The sequence below is a fragment of the Eleginops maclovinus genome, chromosome 2 (genome assembly GCF_036324505.1).
Source record: "Eleginops maclovinus isolate JMC-PN-2008 ecotype Puerto Natales chromosome 2, JC_Emac_rtc_rv5, whole genome shotgun sequence".
Classification (NCBI taxonomy): domain Eukaryota; kingdom Metazoa; phylum Chordata; class Actinopteri; order Perciformes; family Eleginopidae; genus Eleginops; species Eleginops maclovinus.
In genome coordinates, this window is record NC_086350.1 from 14947974 (window position 1) to 14969711 (window position 21738).

General features: G+C 41.0%; 2 protein-coding genes across 2 annotated transcripts in view; one reads left to right on the plus strand and one right to left on the minus strand.

The window, feature by feature from the left end:
* Positions 1-18425, plus strand: part of si:dkey-234i14.6 (uncharacterized) — a 94669-nt gene extending 76244 nt beyond the window's left edge. The window contains exon 7 of the mRNA XM_063901045.1: positions 18360-18425. The gene's annotated coding sequence lies outside the window, so the exon portion shown is untranslated. The remainder of the gene's footprint in view (positions 1-18359) is intronic.
* The window catches only part of wwox (WW domain containing oxidoreductase), a 125811-nt gene continuing 122378 nt past the window's right edge, over positions 18306-21738 (minus strand). Inside the window, exon 9 of the mRNA XM_063901058.1 lies at positions 18306-19697. Within this exon, the coding sequence (XP_063757128.1) occupies positions 19506-19697 (192 nt within the window). The 3' untranslated portion in view covers positions 18306-19505. The remainder of the gene's footprint in view (positions 19698-21738) is intronic.

Here is a 21738-nt window from a genome sequence, read left to right on the forward strand (position 1 = left end):
GTCCTCCTCTTTCTCGAGCCAGAGAGCGAGCAGCGGGCGTTCCCAGCAGCACAGCAGACCAGGAGGGAGGGAGGAAGTTATTGACTCCACTTTGATTTAACCTCTCCTGCCTGAACCTCAAAAGTGCTCAGACACATGCAGATCGGAGGAATCTTAAAATAACAGCTGGTTTCTCAGGGATGTTTTTCATGGCTTCCAAGTTTGAATATGTTTTTATATCAGTGGTGGATGTAATAGTAAATCTGTTCATTATACTTAACACAGCTCAATCAAATGTGACATTAAACAACAAGTTGCATCATTTGCATTATACATTTTACATGTGAAGAAAGAAAACAAGACATTATAGGTAATAACTGAGCATCAACAGCTAGCTACACTCTGGTCAGTGTATCCAGTTCCCATGAAGTCCCATCCTCAAAGCCACATGGTTCACACCCGCTTTAAGCAAAACAGAGCTTATATGTTAATATACCAAATGTAAACACAAATTTGAGGTTTACAAGGAAGTGCATTTCATCCATTTTTTGGGGGCAAAGTCTTCTTCAGATGCCAAACAATCAGACCACTAAACGGACTGAAACTAAACTGCTAACCATAAATAAGATATCGACCACTTATTGTATCATGTTAGTATTATTGCCCACTGATTAGGTCATAATAACTGATGCAATATCATTCACACAAAATATTTTAGAAGATTAAGTTTATTTAAACTACGTTAAAACACTGATTATAGGCTGATTATTTGCTTTCTATGTAAAATCTCAGTTAATCTAAAATGTAACTAGTAACTAGGTTGTGGTGGAAAAAGTACAATATTTTCCCCCTTAATGTAGGAAAGAAGGAGCAGAAAGTTTAATCACTTTTATTTTCATCATGAATAAAAATGTACTGCACAGTATGTTTTGACTTGCATCAGTCAGAAAACAATTCTTCGAACATTATGCCGCTTAATGCATCTACAAACTGTTAATGCAATACAGTACGTCCCTAATTTTAGACCTTTTTCGATAGTAACAACAGCTATTATTACAAATAATATCACTTAATGCTGTTTTACTGAATGCTGGTGGAGTTGTTGAACAGAACAATGGCGCAAAAGTGCACTTCTCTTTAATTAATTACCCGCTTTTGTTTCTGCCGGCAACACACACAGACATAATCACACACACACACACACACTCACCAACGCACCAAAGTAAGGTTTTTAGAGGAAAAGGGAGAAAGTGAGGGAGCGAGAAAGAGGGTAATATCAGCAGGCTATCTATCCTCTCTTCCAGTGGTGCATCCCAATCCTCTTTGGAAATAACAAATGCATAAAGGAGCCACAACACAAATATATCTGCCTGGCTCAGATAGATAGGGCTATGTGAGAGTTTAATACCCTTATGTAAACCAGTAACAATCAAGCCCTAACACACACCCCCACATCACCACTAAGGGGACAATAAGGAACACGCTCTATTCTCTCTCTCCAGATATGAACAGGGAGGAGTGATTGTGTTTGAATGTGTGTGTAAGAACGAGGGAGAGAAGAAGAGGGAGACCGAGCTGTTTTCTTCAGCAGATAGTGAACAATGCAGCAGCCCAGATTGGTTGGCTCCCTGGTGCTCGTTGTGGTGGTTGTTGTTTCAGAAGCAGAGTGTGATATACACCCTGACCTCAGAGACCACTGCACGTCTGATACTCCATTCCATTCATCCCTCACCATCCAGTCTTTTGATATCTCACTCTCATCCCTCTGCGCCAATTTGTTTTTATACTTTGCCTCCTCTCTCAGCCTCTCTCTGCTCTTTTTTTCCTTCTTTGCTAAAACTGACGATTCAGTAGACAAAGACAGCAGCGACACTAAAACCGAAGAGGCCATTTGTCTAAAAAATGTTGCCACTGACAAGCAATCCTAACCAAGGAAAATAATCGAGCACTGGCACATTTATCAAATTAATTTGTGTAAAATATACTGCACATATGGCAGGTTTACCTACTTGGAGATGCTCAGGAAAAGTTATTACATTCTTATAATAAATCTTGACTTACGAAAAATAAAGTATAAGATGATTTTGCATCATTTTTCCTTACTACACACACACAGATTTTGAGCAGGAGGGAGAAATATCATTGAAGTGGATCAATATCATTAGTATTCCGTGTGTGTGTGTGTGTGTGTGTGTGTGTGTGTGTGTGTGTGTGTGTGTGTGTGTGTGTGTGTGTGTGTGTGTGTGTGTGTGTGTGTGTGTGGACGGACATGAGGGTAGTATAGACAGGACTAAGGATAGCAAAGGTTAATATAATACATCAGCTGCCATCTGCATACGTCTCTGAAGGAGAAAAACACCCTTTGTCTCTCTACTCTCAGAGGGGCTGATTGCTGTAAGATAATACATCGGCTGACATTTCACACTCGCTAGATGAAGAAAATTTGGACACTTTCTTTTAGAGGTGTAGAGGGGGAGGCCATAACAGCTCAGCAATTTAACACCGTCTCTCCGGCAGCGTAAATCTCTCTCTAACTAGAGGAAATACATTGTGATATTTGAGACAGTTAACAATGTTTCTAATAAGCAATTTTGACAGCACTAAAACCAAAGTAATTTTCACATTTTTTACCGAGTAGCATATTCATAAAATGCTACGGGGCCTTCTAATGTTAGCAGCTTTTTCTAAGGTTTCTGTGAAAGCATAACAAGTTGCTGTGTGAGAGTAGCAGCAGTTTCAAAGATGTAAAGAATCTGTTTCACTGCAAGCTCAGCGAGACATGATCAACATCTGTAAACCAAGCACACACAGGAGGTGAAACCCAATGCAGTACAGAGAGAGGCAGACAGAGCAGTCTGTGCTGCATATGTGTGTGTGTGTGTGTGTGTGTATGGAAATTTGCGTATGCATTGTCGTCGGTGTGTGTCTTACCCATATTTGATTGCATGCTTGTACTGCTCTTTCTGTGTGTGCATGTGTCTTTGTGATTGCATGTGAAAGCATACCTTGAAGTTCTCCTTGATCATCAGGCTTAATGCTGCACTCTCTCAGCCATATAAGACCCTGCTAGGAAACCATCAAATATTTATACAACATTCCCCAATCCTATAGCCTGTAAGTAAAGAAAACACTGCTGACGTTCATTGCATTACAGAGGTTCAGGATTCAAGCTCTGTTTTTTGTTTGGAGTTTTGTTATATTTTGTGTTTATCCACCACAAGGTATTTGTGAGGTACACTGAATTAGTTGTGCCGACAACCCGCTGGGTAAATGATACAGTACAGAAGATGCACTGTCGCAAGTGCTATGGGTCAGTTTTTAAAATAGTGATTGAGAGGGAGGAAGGAGGAGAAATACGGAAAGAGAAAGCGAGAGAGTATTAATTCTACATCCCAGACACTGAATGGCTGCTGTTGTTCTGAAGGCTGTTTTATGGAGCAGAAACAGCCTGATCTCTGTGTTGTTTTCTCCCTGATTGATTGCCCTGGCCTGAGGCTCCTCGGAGTGCGCTGTGTTTTGTCTGAGTATTTACTGGAATGTTAGGAGGATAAAAATCACAGCGTCAGCCATCACACTACAGAGGCAGAGTGGCAAATACAAACAAACCCAAAGGCAGAAGAGGCCCACACAGAGAGACAAATGGGGACACAGACAGAGAGAAAAACAGACAGCACAAAAGAGACAGACATACAGCATCAGATACAATGCATACACAAATACATATGCATTTTCATTACAGCTGCAAATACCTAATGTTATTCCTGTGGCGAACACAATGTAGCTTTTAAACCAATAGTTCCTAAACTTTTCAATCGTAAAAGCGAGAAAACGTTTTCCAGTTAAATATCACTGAGCTGGATTCTAATCACCTTGCTAGCCTCTGAGCTCTATTCTCTCTTCAACTTTCCCAAATGTATTACGTTAACAACCCTTTTTTAGAGCGGACATTTTGACTTGTCATAGCAGGAATTTCCCAGGTGCAACTTATAACTGTGACAAGGTTCAGTCTCAACAGTGATTGCAATGCAAAGCATGAATTACTGATGTCACTGGCAACACCTGTGTGTGGCAGGCATAATGCTATAAGGTTTATTCAACTTTAACAATATACTTCTGACATTTTTGTAAGAAACAAAAGCTCAACCTTCACAACATCCTGTCTTTCCTCATCTTTGCTTTTATCAGCCTCTGCAGTCTCTTCAATCAATGTTTGTCTTACCTCACAATCACTGCACACATTACTGTCACAGTGCCAGTAGCTGTACAGGAGAAGGATTCCAGATTTTATTATTTTTAAGAAGATTTAATATGGCAACAGAAAAGCATGTACACTTTAACCAGTTAGGTAAACATGTGCAACCTAATGCACCTCTATCCACTGCCATATAACTGGTGTTGTAACATCACAGCATTATAGACTTAACAAATAATGTGGTGCAGGGATGTTATTGGATTCAATTAGATTGGACAGGTGTTCCTAATAAAATGCTAACTCAGCGTAATTCAGTGAGAATGTCATTGAAAGGCTTCAAAAAATAAAGAAAAGCCTTGATAGGTGGTATGTATAGCTTTGGCCTCTTAAACGTTTCCAGAGGGAAAGCTGGAGTAAGATGGCGTGAGCCTCTCCTCTCACTACGATATTGGACTGTAAAACTGTAACAGAACAATTTGTTGCGCTTTCCTGCATTGATTTCACTGAACACCTCTGGCACATTCATGTTTAAAAAATGAGAAATCGGTCAGTTACAGACACACCACAACTCTCTGGGGTCGCGCTCAGACAGTCAGGAAAGAAAAAACTAACAAATTTAGACGTCTCAGCTTCTGATTTCTCAGAACTACTACAAGGTTTCATTTCAGTTTTTTTTTTTTAAAACTGGTTTTCAACATTTATTCTGTATCAAATATTTTCTGTGTACATGTAGGTGATGAAAACAGGAATTTGTGCTGTGAGAGTTAGATAGGCAGGCAGACTGTGATCTGCTGTGGACAGGACAGCCCTTGGCTCTGTCTGTCAGGGTGTGAAGCCCCTGTGTGCAGCAGTGTGGGCCGGGCTGCTCGGGCCTCCCACTGTTGCAGACCTGTCATGGTGACAGAGACAGACTGACATGCTGTAGCTCTGAGAGGTCTCAGCCTTCAATCTGACTCTTTTTATTTCATCCAGCCAAAAGTATTTTTCGGTTTCTCTCATTCAATCTCTCAAAGTATTTACCTTCTTACTTATTTTCTCTTTAGGCGTTGTATCATATCTGTTAAACAATTGTATTTAATTTTTTTCTAATCTTTTAATCATTCTATATCTAAAAAGTATCACATAATAAGTTTAAGTTTGTGTTTTGAAACATTAAAGTTAGAGCTTCACCTCAAATTAGTCAATTGGATTAAGAAACTGCACATAAAATAAAGTATATAATCCCTTAACTTTTTTAATAGAGTCAGCATTAAGAGCATGTGTGTGTGTGTGTGTGTGTGTGTGTGTGTGTGTGTGTGTGTGTGTGTGTGTGTGTGTGTGTGTGTGTGTGTGTGTGTGTGTCTGTGTGTGTGTGTGTGTCTGTGAGTGTGTGTTTCCATTGTATCTTCAGCCCTGCAAGTGCTGTATGATGGAAGTTGATTGCGTAATCCTGCAAACCTCAAAATGGTGCTTGTCAGATGGTAATCTGCCCACTCTGCAGATTACTGCTCAGATTAACACACAATGAACACTGGGAAGGTGTGGGAGATAACACCCCCAATTTGTGCGCTTGTGTGTGTATATTCAATTGTGTGCGCATGTCTATGTGCACCTGTGTATATGTGTTAAAATTGTGTGTGAATGCAAAAGTGTGCAGACATTTTTAGGTATGTTTTGTGTGCATACTGTGTGTGTCTAGCTGCTGTCTGTCTTTGACGTGATGGAACACACTCTCACACACACACCTCACTCTTTAGCCTGGGGGGGTCTAGCAGCTTATTATGAGTCCTTAGTGGGAGAGGGAGGAGAGAACAAGAGGCCGGCTACACTTAAGTGGTAGCAGACAGCAGAGACAGAGAGATTTACTCCTGTTATTCCAGCACACACAGATTTAAAAGAGCTCAGTCTGTGATTAAGAGGAACTACTTCTTTAATACTATAATGCTTGAATGTCTGCTGGCAAACGTAACGATTAAGAGTGTCTGTGAGGTAACCCTTCCTCCAAGAGAACTCGCTGTTAGAATATCACAGTGAATCTGCAAACATTTGTACACAGAAATGTAGCTGTGGTTGTTTGCTTTTGATGAATTTAAAATTCCTCTACGCTCGTGTCTTTTCTCCAGCCTTCCTCTTGTCTGCTCCCTTTTTCACCCTCTTTATTCTGTTGGCAGCCACGTGTATATGTGTATGTGTGTATGCATGCATCCGTTTGTCTGTGCGTGCGTGCGTGTGTGTGTGTGTGTGTGTGCATATCCATTCCCACTCTGTCAGGTTTATTTCTGTTATGTTTCTTAATTAGCTAGTAAAGGTCATGGCATCTCTCAGCCAGGAAGGGGCGGCGCATGCAAATGAGCAAGAAGGTCAGATGGATTAGTGACCGCCTCACACCGCCCAAATATGGACACGACTGTGCTGTCATACAAATACCTGCAGCTATGAAAAAGTTCCAACTCACACTCATGCACACACACAGTACTACATATTGTTATAAACATGACTGGATTACTCAACTGTCGTGGTAATGAAACATCATTTGGCACAACACCTTGTATGATGGCTTGTGGTAGGCATGCATACAGAGCATCTGACAGTTGTAGAAATGGCCTCCGTTCATATCCGCTTTGATGCTCAACGTACGTTTCTTTTAAACATAACTGCGATCCAACATCCTCAAAACTCAAACCTGGCAACGCTTTCAAAGTAAACCGCCACTCACAATGTAGCACTGCATTTTATCGTTTACTTTAATCTACATAGTTACATATTTACAAAAGAACATCATTGACATAAACTCATTAGGAAGAAAAATGATTGAAGTATGGATAGAAGTTAGGAGGCAGGTCATTTTTTCGTAGACTTCCTCATAGTACGTTTAAAACACTTCCGCATTGGATAATTTTTTCATGCCTGAAGGGTATCCCTTCGTCTTGTGTTTGTGTGCATGGAATTTGAAAGAAGTAGGTGTTTACCAGGCAAAAACTGAAGTTCGACGTATGCAAGGAACTAAGATTCATGATGTAATATTGAGCAGTCATGATCCATCCTGACAGTAATCCAGTAGTTTTTGTGTCCGAACATATCCAAACCTCAAAAACTCATGGGTCATTTTAAAAGGACAAATTACTTTTTAGTTTGAAGGACTTTATATTTTTAGTTACATTAAGGTTTGTTCATTCGCCTTTGTACTCTTTCTGTCAGAGGACTTTGTGTTTACATTATCGTAGCATCACGATGATACACGAGATAAACATGTGCTTACTGCTCTCATTTAAAAGTGTCTCTTTCGAACTGTGAAACACTCTCAATGGTTTATTCCTCATAACGTGGCGCATGAATGCTTGCGAAGATAAGATAAGAGCGGAAGCACACATGCTGTGACGCTGTAGTGTTGCATTGGATCTGTTACTGCTCTTTAGGTCTATCACCTTTCGCAGCAGAGCCGGTCTCAGTGTCCTTTAGCCCTAAATCACCAGGCTGTCTCCATGTGTGAAAGCTCTCTCTCCCTCTCTCAGTCTATAACTCATCCTGTCTGTCTCGCTGCTCTCTCTTTTCCTCTCTCCACCCTCTCACTCACTCTACCTATCCCATAACTCACTGGGTCTCTCTCCATCTCTAACCTGCTCACTCACTCCTCTCTCATAGCCATTCATGATTATATCTTTGTATCGCTTCACTCCTCTTCCTCTCTTTTCCCCTCCCCTCCTCTCCTTCACCTTCTGTTTCTCTTTCCTTCTCCAAACAATTTTCGAATCCACTTTTGACGTAGCGTGGAAGCTTTGAGTCATAGCAGCACCCTTCCCTCCTGGTTGTGCATCGCTTCAAAATCCCACCATTCATCTCGTCCTCTCTGGTGGGAGGTTGTCTGGCTGCCGGCCTGACTTACAGCAGGCAGAGTTATGGACAAGGGGTGAGACCCAGTGTATTACACTCCTCTGCAACCCAGCTCAACAGAGGCCAGACACCACTGTATAACAGTGCACTGAATACAAAATGATGCCACGAGGGTGATAGACCAAAATAAAAACTCAAGTGGAGAAGGAGTGATAAACAACGCATCCCTCTTGGGAAGCGTCTTCAGTCTTTGAGCTCATTATGTTCATGAGCCAAGATAAACGCAGCCGCATATCAGCGTGAGAGGAAACCCTAATAACAGAGATGTGAATTAATGCCAAACTTTCTCACACATGATGAAAACAGACGTGAGTAAGTACACCTACTATCTAGAGTCGCAGGCTGTTTGGCCCGCAGCATTAAAAGTGCAGCTAAGAGCGAGTCGAACTCTGTCAGCGCCATATCTCTAGCTCAGCAGACCTTTAGAGGGGATGAGAGAATGGGACTTTCTTTGTTTAGATCCTCTCCTCCACCTCCTCCTCCTCCTCCTCCTCCTCCTCTCTTTCACTCCGTAAAGTATTTCCCCAGAATCTAGCTGTTGTTTCGCTCCACGCCTTAGCTGCTCTAAACTCAAAACATTCATTCTGCAATACCTTCTCAGGAGCAAATACACAAAAACAGAATAAGAAATACAAACACTGCTTGAGGGGAATATTTCACAGTGCATAGAGCCTTTCTCTCTCTGTTCAGAAGTCCAGTATTTTTGGCATTAGATTCTTCTTGACAATAGATCTGTCTGAATATTTAAAACAAAGATGTTCTTTTTAGAATATGCCAGTTATTTCACACCTGTGACCCCTACTGCCTTTAACAAAGAGTCAACCACTCCCTCAAGCCCTCTCTGACTTTGTCTCTCCTCTCTTTTCCCCTCTCATGATTTTCCATCTGCAAACATGTCTTCTAAACGTCTCTGTGCGCCCCCGGCTCTGTAAGATTTAGAGCCATTTTCAAAGGAATTCAAAAAGGTCCTATCCATAATCACTAAAAGTGCCCCCGCCTTCTGCAGAATTACAATAACATGCATTTGAATGACTGAGCTCAATATCTGTATCTGCTGTATATCACTGCTAGTCATGACTCATATTGCAGGCCCAGCCGAGCCGCGTGCTGAGATTCAGTTTCATGTTAATATCCTGCAGATTAAGTGGTGGGGTGACCATTGTATCACTGCGGAGCATGTTAGCTTCTTGTTTTCCACGCAGACGCAATGGAATATAATTAGTCGATAGATGTTGCTGTTGTTGTAGCTTGCACTCCGGCCTTTGTTCGATGCTAATAAATGCTAACAACAAAGAGTAAGGCCATATGTCATTTGCTGCATTAGCTACCACACTGTTTTCTCAGGCAGACTGCTTGTGAGTACATTACATACATTAGCAGTGCTTCCATTCTCAGTCCTCTGATTACAATAAATGCTCTCTTGCATTGTAACGATGGGTTTAAAATAATGGGCCATAAATTAATACAATGCTCAGCAGCAAATACTATTATGCTGTTAGTGTTTACATTATATGTGGCTGAATTGGTGGATAATTACCATTCAGAAAGGCAGTCACTCTAACCCAACAGCCATTTAGTGTCCATTTGTCACCATGTCGTGGGGGACAGAGGGGGAAGGGCTGCATTCTGATCAGGATATCAATGCCCCAAATCCTCATTGATTGGAACACGGGATCAATAAGCGTATCACTAGCTGTGTCTTACCGCTATTAAAATACACCAGCGTGTGGGCTGGATCTCTTTTCTTTAATCTTATAGAAAAGGAGGGCAGGTGTGGAAAGCTTATTAAGGTATAATTCACAGCTCTGTCTGTGTCATTTGGGCTTTATGTTATCGCTGAGATCATTACCACACACCAGTGTGTAGAAGTCTTGTGAGTGAGTGGCAAGCAAATGTGTGTGTGTGTGTGTGTGTGTGTGTGTGTGTGTGTGTGTGTGTGTGTGTGTGTGTGTGTGTGTGTGTGTGTGTGTGTGTGTGTGTGTGTGTGTGTGTGTGTGTGTGTGTGTGTGTGTGTGTGTGTGTGTGTGTTGGGGGTGCTTCCATATGAAATGTACACGAGGGTGAATCTCAGTGGTGTTAATGGCTTTTTAAATGTCAGGGAAAGTCAGGGAATGATAAAAGAGAGATCTGTTATCCACTGTCCTCATGATCACCGTGGAGCATGTCGCTGCTCTCACCTCACAGTGTGTATGCATGTGTGTGTGCAGGGGTAGGCCAACTTCCACCAGTGCTGATGTCAGCATGATTTATGCACCAATCAGATTAGCTCTGAGAGAGAGGGAAAGAATGAGAGAAAGGGTAAAGAGAGTGGCGAGGGGTCGTCAGACATTACTTCAGGGTTTGTTGTCGTGCTTTTCAAGTTGTACTTGATGATTCCGAATTGAAAGATGAATATATATATTTTTTCAAGTAATATGGTTTCTTATTATTTGACGTTAACATGTACTATCAAGTGTAGTATGTATTTACTTCTTACAGATCATTTTCAATATCGATATCTTCACATAAATAAAAATATATACGTATATATGTACATCTACGGCAATGCTGGAATTACAATATTTGAGTGACCGAAATGAACCAAGATTATCAATTTGTTTTATCAGGCATTTCAAATCAAATAGTTTGGGTTTTTATTTGGGTTTTTTTGTACTTATTTGTGACACATTTTCATCATGTGGTGATGGACAGTTTTTCTGTAATGATGATTTTCATATAAAGGATGGGAAGTTTAAATAGGAGGATTGATAATTATTTATGCACAATATAAATAAGTAAAAAATGTTCAATTGATGTCCGGTACTAGACATTGTGTTCCACTGCTATGCGTTACATCTGACAAAAGAAATGCAACTATAAAACACATATTACACATCAGTCCATCCAGTCAGTGTAGCTGCCTCCAGGAACACACACACACACACACACACACACACACACACACACACACACACACACACACACACACACACACACACACACACACACACACACACACACACACACACACACACACACACACACACAAACACCCGCTGGGAGTGACGCCACAGGTTGACGCTGTTGCTGGTCCGGCTGGATTCATCTTTAAGGAGAAAAAATTCCCTGTTTACGTCAGATCTCAAATCATCCCCAAAACCCACACAAACCATGCTCTATAAAATAAATTCTGTACTTTTTACCTGTGTGTGTTTGTGTGTGTGTGTTTGTGTGTGTGTGTGTGTGTGTGTGTAATGTTTGGTTTGCCAGGTGTCCTGGCCTGCTCTAACAGAGGGTTGAGTGATGTCACAGCAGACTGCATTTTAATAGAGAGGGAAGCAATTAGAGAGGGGACAGGGCGAGAGGTGGAGAGATGGAGGGGCTGTCTGTGTGACACACAGTACGCACAGTTCACACTCACTCTCTCTCACACACACACACACCCTCATTACTAAGGATGAGTTAATTAATTGCACAGTGATTCACGGTACTTGTAATTAATCTCGTAGGTATGTGAGTGTGTATTTGAGAGGTGACTTTTCTCCCTTCCCTTTATCCCCTTATAACACACATTATATATCGCACAAGCACATAAACACACACATTAGTATTACAAACCATTCTTTTAATAATGATTCTTAACAAAAATAGTATCTCCTTATAAACCAGGTTGCTGTTATTGTTAGTAATGTCAGTATCAGCATCAGGTTAATTAGGCTATTATCCCATATTGCTGTACTTAAATTCATTAATTACTCATTAAATGTATTGGTGTAAACTGTAACTTGATTTATTGAACCTTATCTTTTACTTTTGCGATTTTGTATGTTGTAAGTTTCTCTTTTTTCAATTGTAGCTCCAACTGTCCTGTTTAAATCCGATGCTCACATTATGCAGGTAAATAAATAACAGCAATATTATATGAGGTCATAGAGCTTTTTAAGACCTGTATTTATTTTTGGCTTTGTTTTTTATTTGGTTAAAAGGCTTTTCACCCAAACAGCCCCAATCAGGGAAAGAGACGGAGGGAAATACATTACTTACTTTAAAGTGCCCGGTTACATCATGTCCAGCAGAAATGGCTTTTATTCCTCTTCAGAGCTCTTAGCACATTCCTTTCTTTTTTTTGGATTGGTCCAGTTGAAAAATTATGCGTATTAATCTTGGCCTCCTCTACCCATGATCTTTTGCATTTATCAGCATGAGTGGGAGTGGTGTAGCAATCACATTTGGAAATTAAACAAATAAAAAAGTTGAAGATAGCCGAGTGAGTGATGAAGCCAGCCAATTGGTAGCACCATAAATCTCTACCTGTCACCACCCCACCTCTGCCTATACACATTTGGATATTGTTATGATTTCAGCTTGTTTGCATAAATGAGACTAATTTATTAGAATCAAACACCATCAGGCTTATTTACAAGCAAGTTCTGGTCTGCTGCCAATAAGCCCATTAAGTGCATTGTTGGAGAGTGGTTATATGATCAAATACACAATAGTAATTGTGAGTGGAGAGAGGCCGGAGCGATTCTCAATGAGGTGATTATCTGCGCGCAGGTTATTGTGCTATTTCAGCATGACATGTAAATCTGCATCACACCGTCAATCACAGTCTCCACCGTCAGCGAAGTGAGGTGTGAAAATGCCAATGGCATCACTAAATGGCGATGAGGGGAAAATAATGGAATAAGAATCAGCTGCAAGAACAAAAACGAAGTATTCCATATGTGCGTTTGAGAGAATAAAATATAACATATTGTTGGGGATTAAACTATCTTTACAGCTCCAGATGGCCCTAGTTTGAGTAAATGAAACACACTCCCTCCTCTTTACCTCCATCTTTTTCTCTCTATCAATCATTCCTTTTTTCAATGTTCTTCTCTATCTCCCTGCTTTCCTTGTGTTCTCTGTCACAGTATATCTGGATATGTCAATGATCTACATGTATTCGAGCTGGATGAAGGTATCTTCTAAGCGGGGCTGAATAACAAACATCTATTACTTTTAAGGTACTGACCAAAAGGATTGTGGGACACGCAATGACAGCTTTTTAGATTGGTAACATTGTTTACGTATTAATATTCTGCAGAGAGTTTCAGATTTAAATCATTCTGCCACAAATTAAATGTGACTGCTTGTGTTAGAAAATCACAATTGGAGAAAATTTGGCTTCTTCAAAAGTAAAAAGAAAATGGGGAGGTCTGAGTCGGACAGCATATTTATTGTCATCATGTTGGCACTGAAACTCAGGTAAAAGATTGTTGCAGTTTTTAAAACTTTCAAACAATACCCTAGCTTTACATTTAGGGACTAGTAAGTAGTTCCCAGCCATGTAAGACCATCTAAATTATAGCTTCATAACGGCAGGTGCAAAATATTTTACACCTCAGTGTGCATTCACTTCATACATTCAAAAAATCATACAGTCATACCCAAGACACACACACACACACACACACACACACACACACACACCAACTGACAAAAAGAGAGAAAGAGAGAACACGGGTCTGGGGCTAAGTAAGTGGTGCACCAGGTTATGCGTCATTTACCGCAGCTCAATAACAACCTTTCTCTCCGCCCGACACACCTGGTCACACAAAATGACACTCACTGTCCTCTGAGAAAACACACTCACACACAAACACACACACATCATATCTCCTTTCACCCTACTGTGGCCTTAACCAGACACATCACATACCCACTCTACTATCTGCGTGTGACAGATGTATTTATGTAATGGTTTTGAAAGGTATTGATTCACACGGCGGAGCCAGTTAAGAAACAGAGAAAAATGAGATTTCAAAATCAACATGGCTGAGGGGGTGGGGGTGGGGGTGGGGGTTAAAGATACAAAATGTGTACGGAGAAGAGAGGGGTCAGCATTGATGGAAAAACATTTGGAAGAAGGAGTAAAGCACATGTACAAATTCACAAAAGAGTAATGTGGCAGACTGAAACATGCATGAACTAAGTGTGTGTGTGTGTGTGTGTGTGTGTGTGTGTGTGTGTGTGTGTGTGTGTGTGTGTGTGTGTGTGTGTGTGTGTGTGTGTGTGTGTGTGTGTGTGTGTGTGTGTGTGTGTGTGTGTGTGTGTGTGTGACCTTGGCATGGCCTGGTGGTAAAGTGGGGCGTCGGGAGAGTCAGTGTGAGAGCAGCCAACCGTTCTCCCTCAGATTAGCAGGCTTTATTACTGCCACCAACCGCTGGCCTGACAAATCCTCTTATTTCATTTTACCTTCCTTTACCTCTTGCTCTTTCTCTTTTCCTCACTCTTGTATTCCCCTAAAAGCTCCCTCCCCCTCTTTTCTCCTCACTCTGTGGTAGCTTTGCATGTTCTACCTTACACCCCCCCGCCTCACTCAGTTTCTTCTCACATTGTTACAGCCCTATTTTCTATTTCCTCAGTTTTTTCTATTCATTGTCTTTCCATCTCCCATACTGCTCTGCCCATACCTTCACAGCTCTTTATTCAGCCTGCCTCGACTCCACCTCTTGCTCCACTCCTCTCCCTATCCCACCCCCCTCTCCCTCCTGCTCTATAGTGTGATGAATCTGTAGACAGGGGCTAATAATTGTACTTCAGCCCAAGTGCTCATTTTTCTTTGTGTTTGAAAGCCGTGACAGGCAGGAGCTCTTTTTCTCTTCCTCCCCCGTCCCTCCTCTTTCTCCCTCTACCTCTCCCTCTCTTTTCTTTCTATCCTCACACAATGGGTGAGTAAAATAACTCAGGGTTTACAAGGTCATGCTGTCTAGCGTTGAGGACACGCTTGGGATTTGGGGGTGGAAGGATTTCCTCAAAGGTGCTGTGTTGAGACTTCAATAAAAACAGAGAAAGTTATAGATTGCACGAGCAGATCTTCGGGGGGAAATAAGTGCATTTGATAGTGAACACGCTACCTGAATCATAGCTATCTGGATCCAAATGTTATTAATGCTGCTTCAAACAATCTTTATAAAAGAGCAAGAACGAGGGATGTGGATACAAACATTTACTTTGTTGCATTTGCCAACAACTCCAGCGTCTTCGTATGACAAAACTTTCATCATTTGCATAAAGTACACTACTTAAAACACAGTACTTCCTGTCATATCAAACATCCACATCTTATTTGTAGTGCATTTCTGAGCATCGGTTGTTTTCTGCTTTAGTGGTTAGTTACATCTCAGAAAGAAATGTATCTGGCACTGTAAGACGGGGCAGCCCCTTGCGCTCTTTACCTGTAAAGCCTCGCACACACACACATACATACACAGACTTTAAAAAAACAAGGAGGCTGTAGGGGTTATGTCATCCTAAAAGTCAATATAACATAAATAAAATGTTAAAATATTTGCAACACCAGACTTTTATTTAATTATTTTGAAAAAATGTTTTAAATGTATTAATAAAGGATAGAAAATCCAACCAGCAGCCCTTTGCTGTATGCTGTCCCCTCTGTCTCCCTCTTTCCATCTCTGTACTCTTAACTTAAAACTTCAATAAAAAATAAGACACAAAAAATGTGTAATATAAAACCAGGTATCATACAATTGTATTTTTCTCAGGCATTTCTTAAAGCAATGCAGAGAGGTACAGTGTTTCGTTATGATTTGTGTTCCCCTGAAACAGATACAAAATTGAGCTCTACGAGTGAGACCCTTAGGGGGGTTGGAGATTTGGTTAGTGATGTGTTTCATGAAAACTGAACATATGAATGTTTTTTAAGTGCATAGGAATGATCCCTTTTTCCTGAAATTATTTTCTAAATTAAAACACACATTTTATAAAGGCTAATTAACTGTTAGAATCTGAAGCCTGTTAAATAATTGAGCAGAGAGAAATAAAAAGTAAGAAGCCCCCCAAAAATAAAATAAACTACTGTACCTCAAATATTATAAACACATTATCTTCTGAGGCTCCGTCCTAAAATGCCATGTGCAAGCAAAGCACATGTGCAGATATTGCAAAGACATAATGTTTTCATTGACTCTGCAGTATTACTTTATGAAAATTGATCAAGAGTTTTAAACACAATATCATCCTCAAAAGGGAGAGGTGGAAAGAGAGTAGGGGGAGGGGGAGAATGGAGAGCAAGACTTTATTGCCTGGTGTAGTTAGATGGTAAATTTCCTCCTGGCAGATATTTATTGAGTTAGTTGAGTCTAGAGAGAGCTTTAACATTGATTGTGATCATTAAATATATCCGCTCCAAATGGCAACATGGCATTCCCTCAGTCAATGGAGCCAATAGGAGTAGAACAAAGGCATAATCAAATCAATCCTCTCATAATTATTCTTTGAGAGGTGAAATTAATCACAAGAAGAAATAAAAACAATAATGGAAAATGAAATGGTCAGTCGTAAACAATTACGGCCCAAATTGAAATAAACTCAGTGAAGGGAAAAAATCAACTGTAAATCCAACTAATTAAAATAACATTGTAATGTACATTGGTTATTTGGTTTGCACAGGCTTTCGGTTTTTATATTGTCTGGTTGTGTTATTATAAGAGAGAGATGAAGTGACAGAGCAATTAAAAGAGACAGGAATTAAAAGCGTGTGCGTATGCAGGTGTGTGTGTGTGTGTGTGTGTGTGTGTGTACAGGTGTGTGTTTGTGTGTGTGGGGCCTTTACTGTTGGGTCAAAGGATCAAGGTCCTACACTTGTGAGAGCCGTGCTCCTCTCTCCTTCCTGCTCGCTGAGAGGAAGTGTAGCTTATTGATTAGCTATCAGATGATTCCGATAGGGCCTGATCGATAGGACTTTGTATGAAAGCCAGGCAGGACCCTCCCTCTTCACTCAGGCACGCACCCATGGATCGGCCACTGCAGTGCACAGCCGCACAGACGTCTTTTGTTTGTTTGTTCTCCTGAAGATCCTCCTTTGTGACTCGAGTCCGCCCCGCCAATCGAAGGCTTCCTCAACTTCCTCTTTTCTATAGCTCCTCTTTTATATAGTTGTCATTGATAAGGAAGACATGCAGGGCTGGCTGAGCACCATGCCTTCATCATAGTGTCAGTTTGGTTATTTTATTCCCAGGTTGAGTTTTCCTCTTTCAGCAGGGAGGGAAGTGAGGGAAAGGATGAAGTCTCAGGTGTGGAATTACTCTCTTTAGGATCATCACTGAAGTAGAATGTGAAACAGCAATAAAATAACCATCTTAAGAAGTTATTCAGTGCTTCAGAAATTCAGAAATGCTTTGAATACAATTATTTCAAAAGCAGTGAATTGTGTCGTGTTACAGTAGTCAGATCCATGTTGAGAGATAAGGAGTTGTCTTTACTAGATCCAGTGGTAGCTCAGCCAAACAGGAGTGTGGTTTGGAAATGACAAAACACAGCAGGGCACACTGACTAAATAGGTCTCTGGGGTCCAACAACAAGCAGAGGGAAGCTAAACAGCTGACACGCTAAACACAAACTAACTGGGAAATATGTTAGCAGTCAAACACTAGTCCCACACTTGTCTCTCAAAGAGGTGCGTGTCATAGTGACAATATTTTATATAATTGATTATAAAAAAAGAGAGGGCTAATTCTCATGTGTGCACAATTTTTTGTCTGGATAATGTAGCAGTGATTGAAGTCACAGCCTGATCAGCACCAGGGACAGCAGTCGTGAGAGAAACACATTTGCTAATATAACACCGTTTTTTACTCTTCTTCATTATGGAAATTTTCATTTGTGGGTCACAGCTTTGTACCGCCCCTGAATAGTTACAACAATGTGCTTGGTTTCCCACTCTTCCTCGCTGGGTACATATAAGACTGCAACTGCTCTTGCAGCGTGTGTCTGTGTGTGTGTGTGTCCAGGTGTGTCCTGTGCTGTGAAAAGACAGTGATAAGACAGCTGTACTCTGGGTGCAGTACAGATTATGACAGGGCTGGACACTGGTATCAGTTTCTGGTCTGGCCATGGCTGTGTCAAGGCTCAGCATGTTTCTGGCTGTATGTGTTAGTGTGTGTTCTGAGAGTGTGTCTGCACAGGAGGGACAGAAAAGACAGTTCTGCTCGTCTGACTTTGTGTCTATGTGTGAACCATTCTTTTGCACCTAAAACCATAAAAAGCATATGAACAAGGCAAAGATTAAAAAAAAGGTATTTAATTAAATGTATCAACAAACCGTGCGCAATGTCTCTGCTTTCTAAAGACACAATTAATACTTTTTTTTGCACATGGAACAGTCCCTCTTAATCGTACTCCAGAGTTGCTCACTTGTCAGCTACACAAATATCTCCCCCTAATGGCCTCCAGATGAATGCACTTCCACTTTTGTTCTGAAATAATTTCACACACATAATACTGTTGAACAGATTTTTATTAAATGTTTTTTTCCCTTTTTGTTTTCTTACAGATATCATGACACTGGAATGCTGATGTTTCAAGAGCAACCTACGGCACCCAGACTGCCATAAAGCACAATGTCTCAACAGCAGCTTCAGGATCCACAGCAAACCCCGAAGCCAGATTCAATTTTAAAACAATGATGACAAAATACTAACAGGAGATGGAAATCCCATTCTTCTTAAACCACAGGGGAAGAAACACAGAAATTCAAGATCCTGGACTCTGGAAAAAAGGATTTTCCTCATACTCAAACAGACATGGATCATCCCACAAATACATTCAAATTATAATTTAGATTTACCAGAGTATAGATTATAAACACATATGTTGAATCAAATAACAAGCAGAAAAATGATTATGCCCACACCCCTTTAGCACATGCCCAGTATTAAGTTGTTGTAAATATTGTACAGAAATAAAGAGGGACATTGATAAGAAATACAATTATTTCAGAATAATGTATATAGTCATAAGAATTATACCTCTAGTGTGTTTATATATTCATGAGTGTCACATGCCCATTACTCCTTTTTTCTTCTATGCCCAAAAAAGATTTAGCACAATGATTAACCAACGCTCTCTGTATATCAATAGGAAACATCATTGTAGAGCTAGAGGAGACTGAATTTAATTGGGAAGACACAATATTTGCCATTCAGTGCACTACTGCTGCAAACATATGCTTATTAGGTATTCTTAACAATACAGGTCATTAGCTTTTATGAACTTTTCTCTATTAAAAACACAATTTATAAATGAAAAATAATCAAGAGTTATAAAAAGCTACAGAGACAAACAAATCTTTAAGACATCCCTGATTTTGTCCTAAATCTACTCCCGCCCCCCACCTCCCATTGTAAACTGTCAGAGCAGAGCTGAACACAACCTAACTTTAATTTATTCAGTAGATTGTATATGAAACCCCTTTCTGTACTGTATATCTAGTGTGTTTTAGCCCCCCTAGTGACGTGACATATCCAGATGGATTTCTGTGGTTTGGCAGCTCTCATGTATGGTGCAGTCAGAATACAGTTACCTTTTATTCAGTTCAATCCTAACTGGACATCACCGTAACCCACAATCATTCCTCTTTGACATCATTTGGCTAGTCCTCCTCCTCTTCTTCTTTCTCCTACCCCTTCCCCTCTGTCCATCAGAGGGACTGTATGCCTGCTGACCCGTCCGCAACCAGGCGCTCGCTCAGCTCCCACAGGCTGGCAGCGCAGCTCTGGTCCTGTGCCTGGGTGGACGGCAGACAGCGGAAGCAGTTGTTGAAGTACATGCCGCCCAAGCCCTCCAGCTCCGGAGCTACGGCACAATACACCGTGGTGGCCGCCCCTTGTTGCTACGGACAGAGAAACACACAGAAAGAGATTTGATTTCAGCGGGCGACTCATGGGACAACGAGATGGCCTCAGCCTACAGGAGGAGATAAAATAAGGAGAACACATTTACTGACTCACACATTAGGACATGTCCTGTCCAGACAAGAAGAGAAAGGACGAACACCAAACACCAACTACAATGTTATGTCCTCTGTGAGACATACACAAAAGACAAGAGACAGCAGGACCGAGTGTCAACAGGAAAGGAAAAAAAAGACTGCACACGCTGTCTCCCTCTGCAGCCCATGATGACTGGGTCATATTACCATGGGAGCAGCATATCCCCTTATTGTACATATATTTATATACATATATTTATTTATTTATTTCTCTATCCGGTGTGTACAGGATCTCTGGCTTTATGGGACCATGAGAATGCTAGAGATGTAAAGACTGGAGAATCTGAGGAAATTAAAATGACACCAGCTTCTGTCTGGATGGGAATCACCAGGAAACAACCGCTTTTATGAATCCTGTAAAGGTTTAATGCCATGGTTATGAAAATGTATATTTTCTGATTATGTGTATATGGGTCGGCGGGCTTTCAAAGATGAGAATATGTATTGGAAAAGATGCAAGTACAATTCTGTACCTACAGTACTTGTTAAATCAGATGTTGGTTGTTATAGATTTGTTCACATACAACACACACACACACAAACAAACACGCCTCAAGGCTTTTTCTCAAGCTCTATTCCAGTAAGTCCTCTCATTTTGAGTTTAAATTTAAAGATCACACAAGTCGCAACCCAGAAATTGACTATGTTTCATGTTGTTTCAAGTCGAGACGCACAGAAAGAGTAAAACATTATTCGGACGCAACCTGCTAAGTTCTCTGATACACCCTGTCCCATCAGTCAGTAATTAGTAGGGATATTCTTGGAGTATGGAGATTTCTGTGACATTTGAAAATGAAAGTTAAAACTGCAGCAGAATAAACACGTCAGAGAGAATTACACACACAACCCAACTGCTCAAAGAGGGATCTTTCATGTTGCAGCTCGGGCTAAAAGCTGCTGTGACAGCTTCCCTGCAAACTCCGGGACTGGAGACAACTTCTATACGGCCACATTAAATGGCTCGCCTCTTTATCTCCCAATGAGAGGCAGTGAGAGTGAGAAGGGGGGCAGAGAGAGTGAGAGGGAACGCTGATGTGGAGGCTGAGGACTAATGTTTAGCACAGAGCACTGGCATGCTGTGAGACAACCCCTTATACGTAGCAGTCAAACATGGGCAAGACACAAAAACATACACACATGCATAATGGAGTCACACTACATGCCAACTGTTTGAACAGCTTCCTAAAGCAGATGTGAGACAAACACATATGAAGTGGAAAGATCCATTGAGGTCTAAAGCATTTATACTTTCACATGCGAGTACAAAAATATGCATATAGATGCTAATGCAATGAGCGAAATACACACACCAACCAGATTCCAAGAAATATTTTTCTCATTAACGTCACACACACACACACACACACTTACACACAAGCCCCCTCTAAGCTCTTAGTAAACTTCCGCCAGTAGGAGCCCTGGTGTGTAACGTCGCAGCAGCAGATTGAGTGTGTTTGAAGTGCAGTGTGATGAGAGAGCTGGTAAACAGCAGATGAAAAGGCAGCATCTCTCTGTGTGCCGCTGTCTGTGTCACCTGCCAGTGGGGCGATAACTTCATCCACATCACATGTTGCCATATCAAAGACAGACAAATGCCAAGCAGTGTCTCTGAGTTGCAGGTTCACACGCGCTCAGTTTAACTCATCTCCCTCGCTTAGGGCATCTGATTTGGCTCATCTGAAAGCTAAATGCCTTTTAAACTCCACTGAAGATTTCAGTGCTGCATGCTCCGACTCGCTGATGCCCACCTTGAACTTGGCTGACTTTCAAAGCAGTTTGTTTGTGTTCAGTTACCAAACACTGGTGCAAGTTTAAAAAATGGATTAAAAAAACATTCAATGTCATAATCCAGATGGATGCGGCTGACTTCATAATGATGACT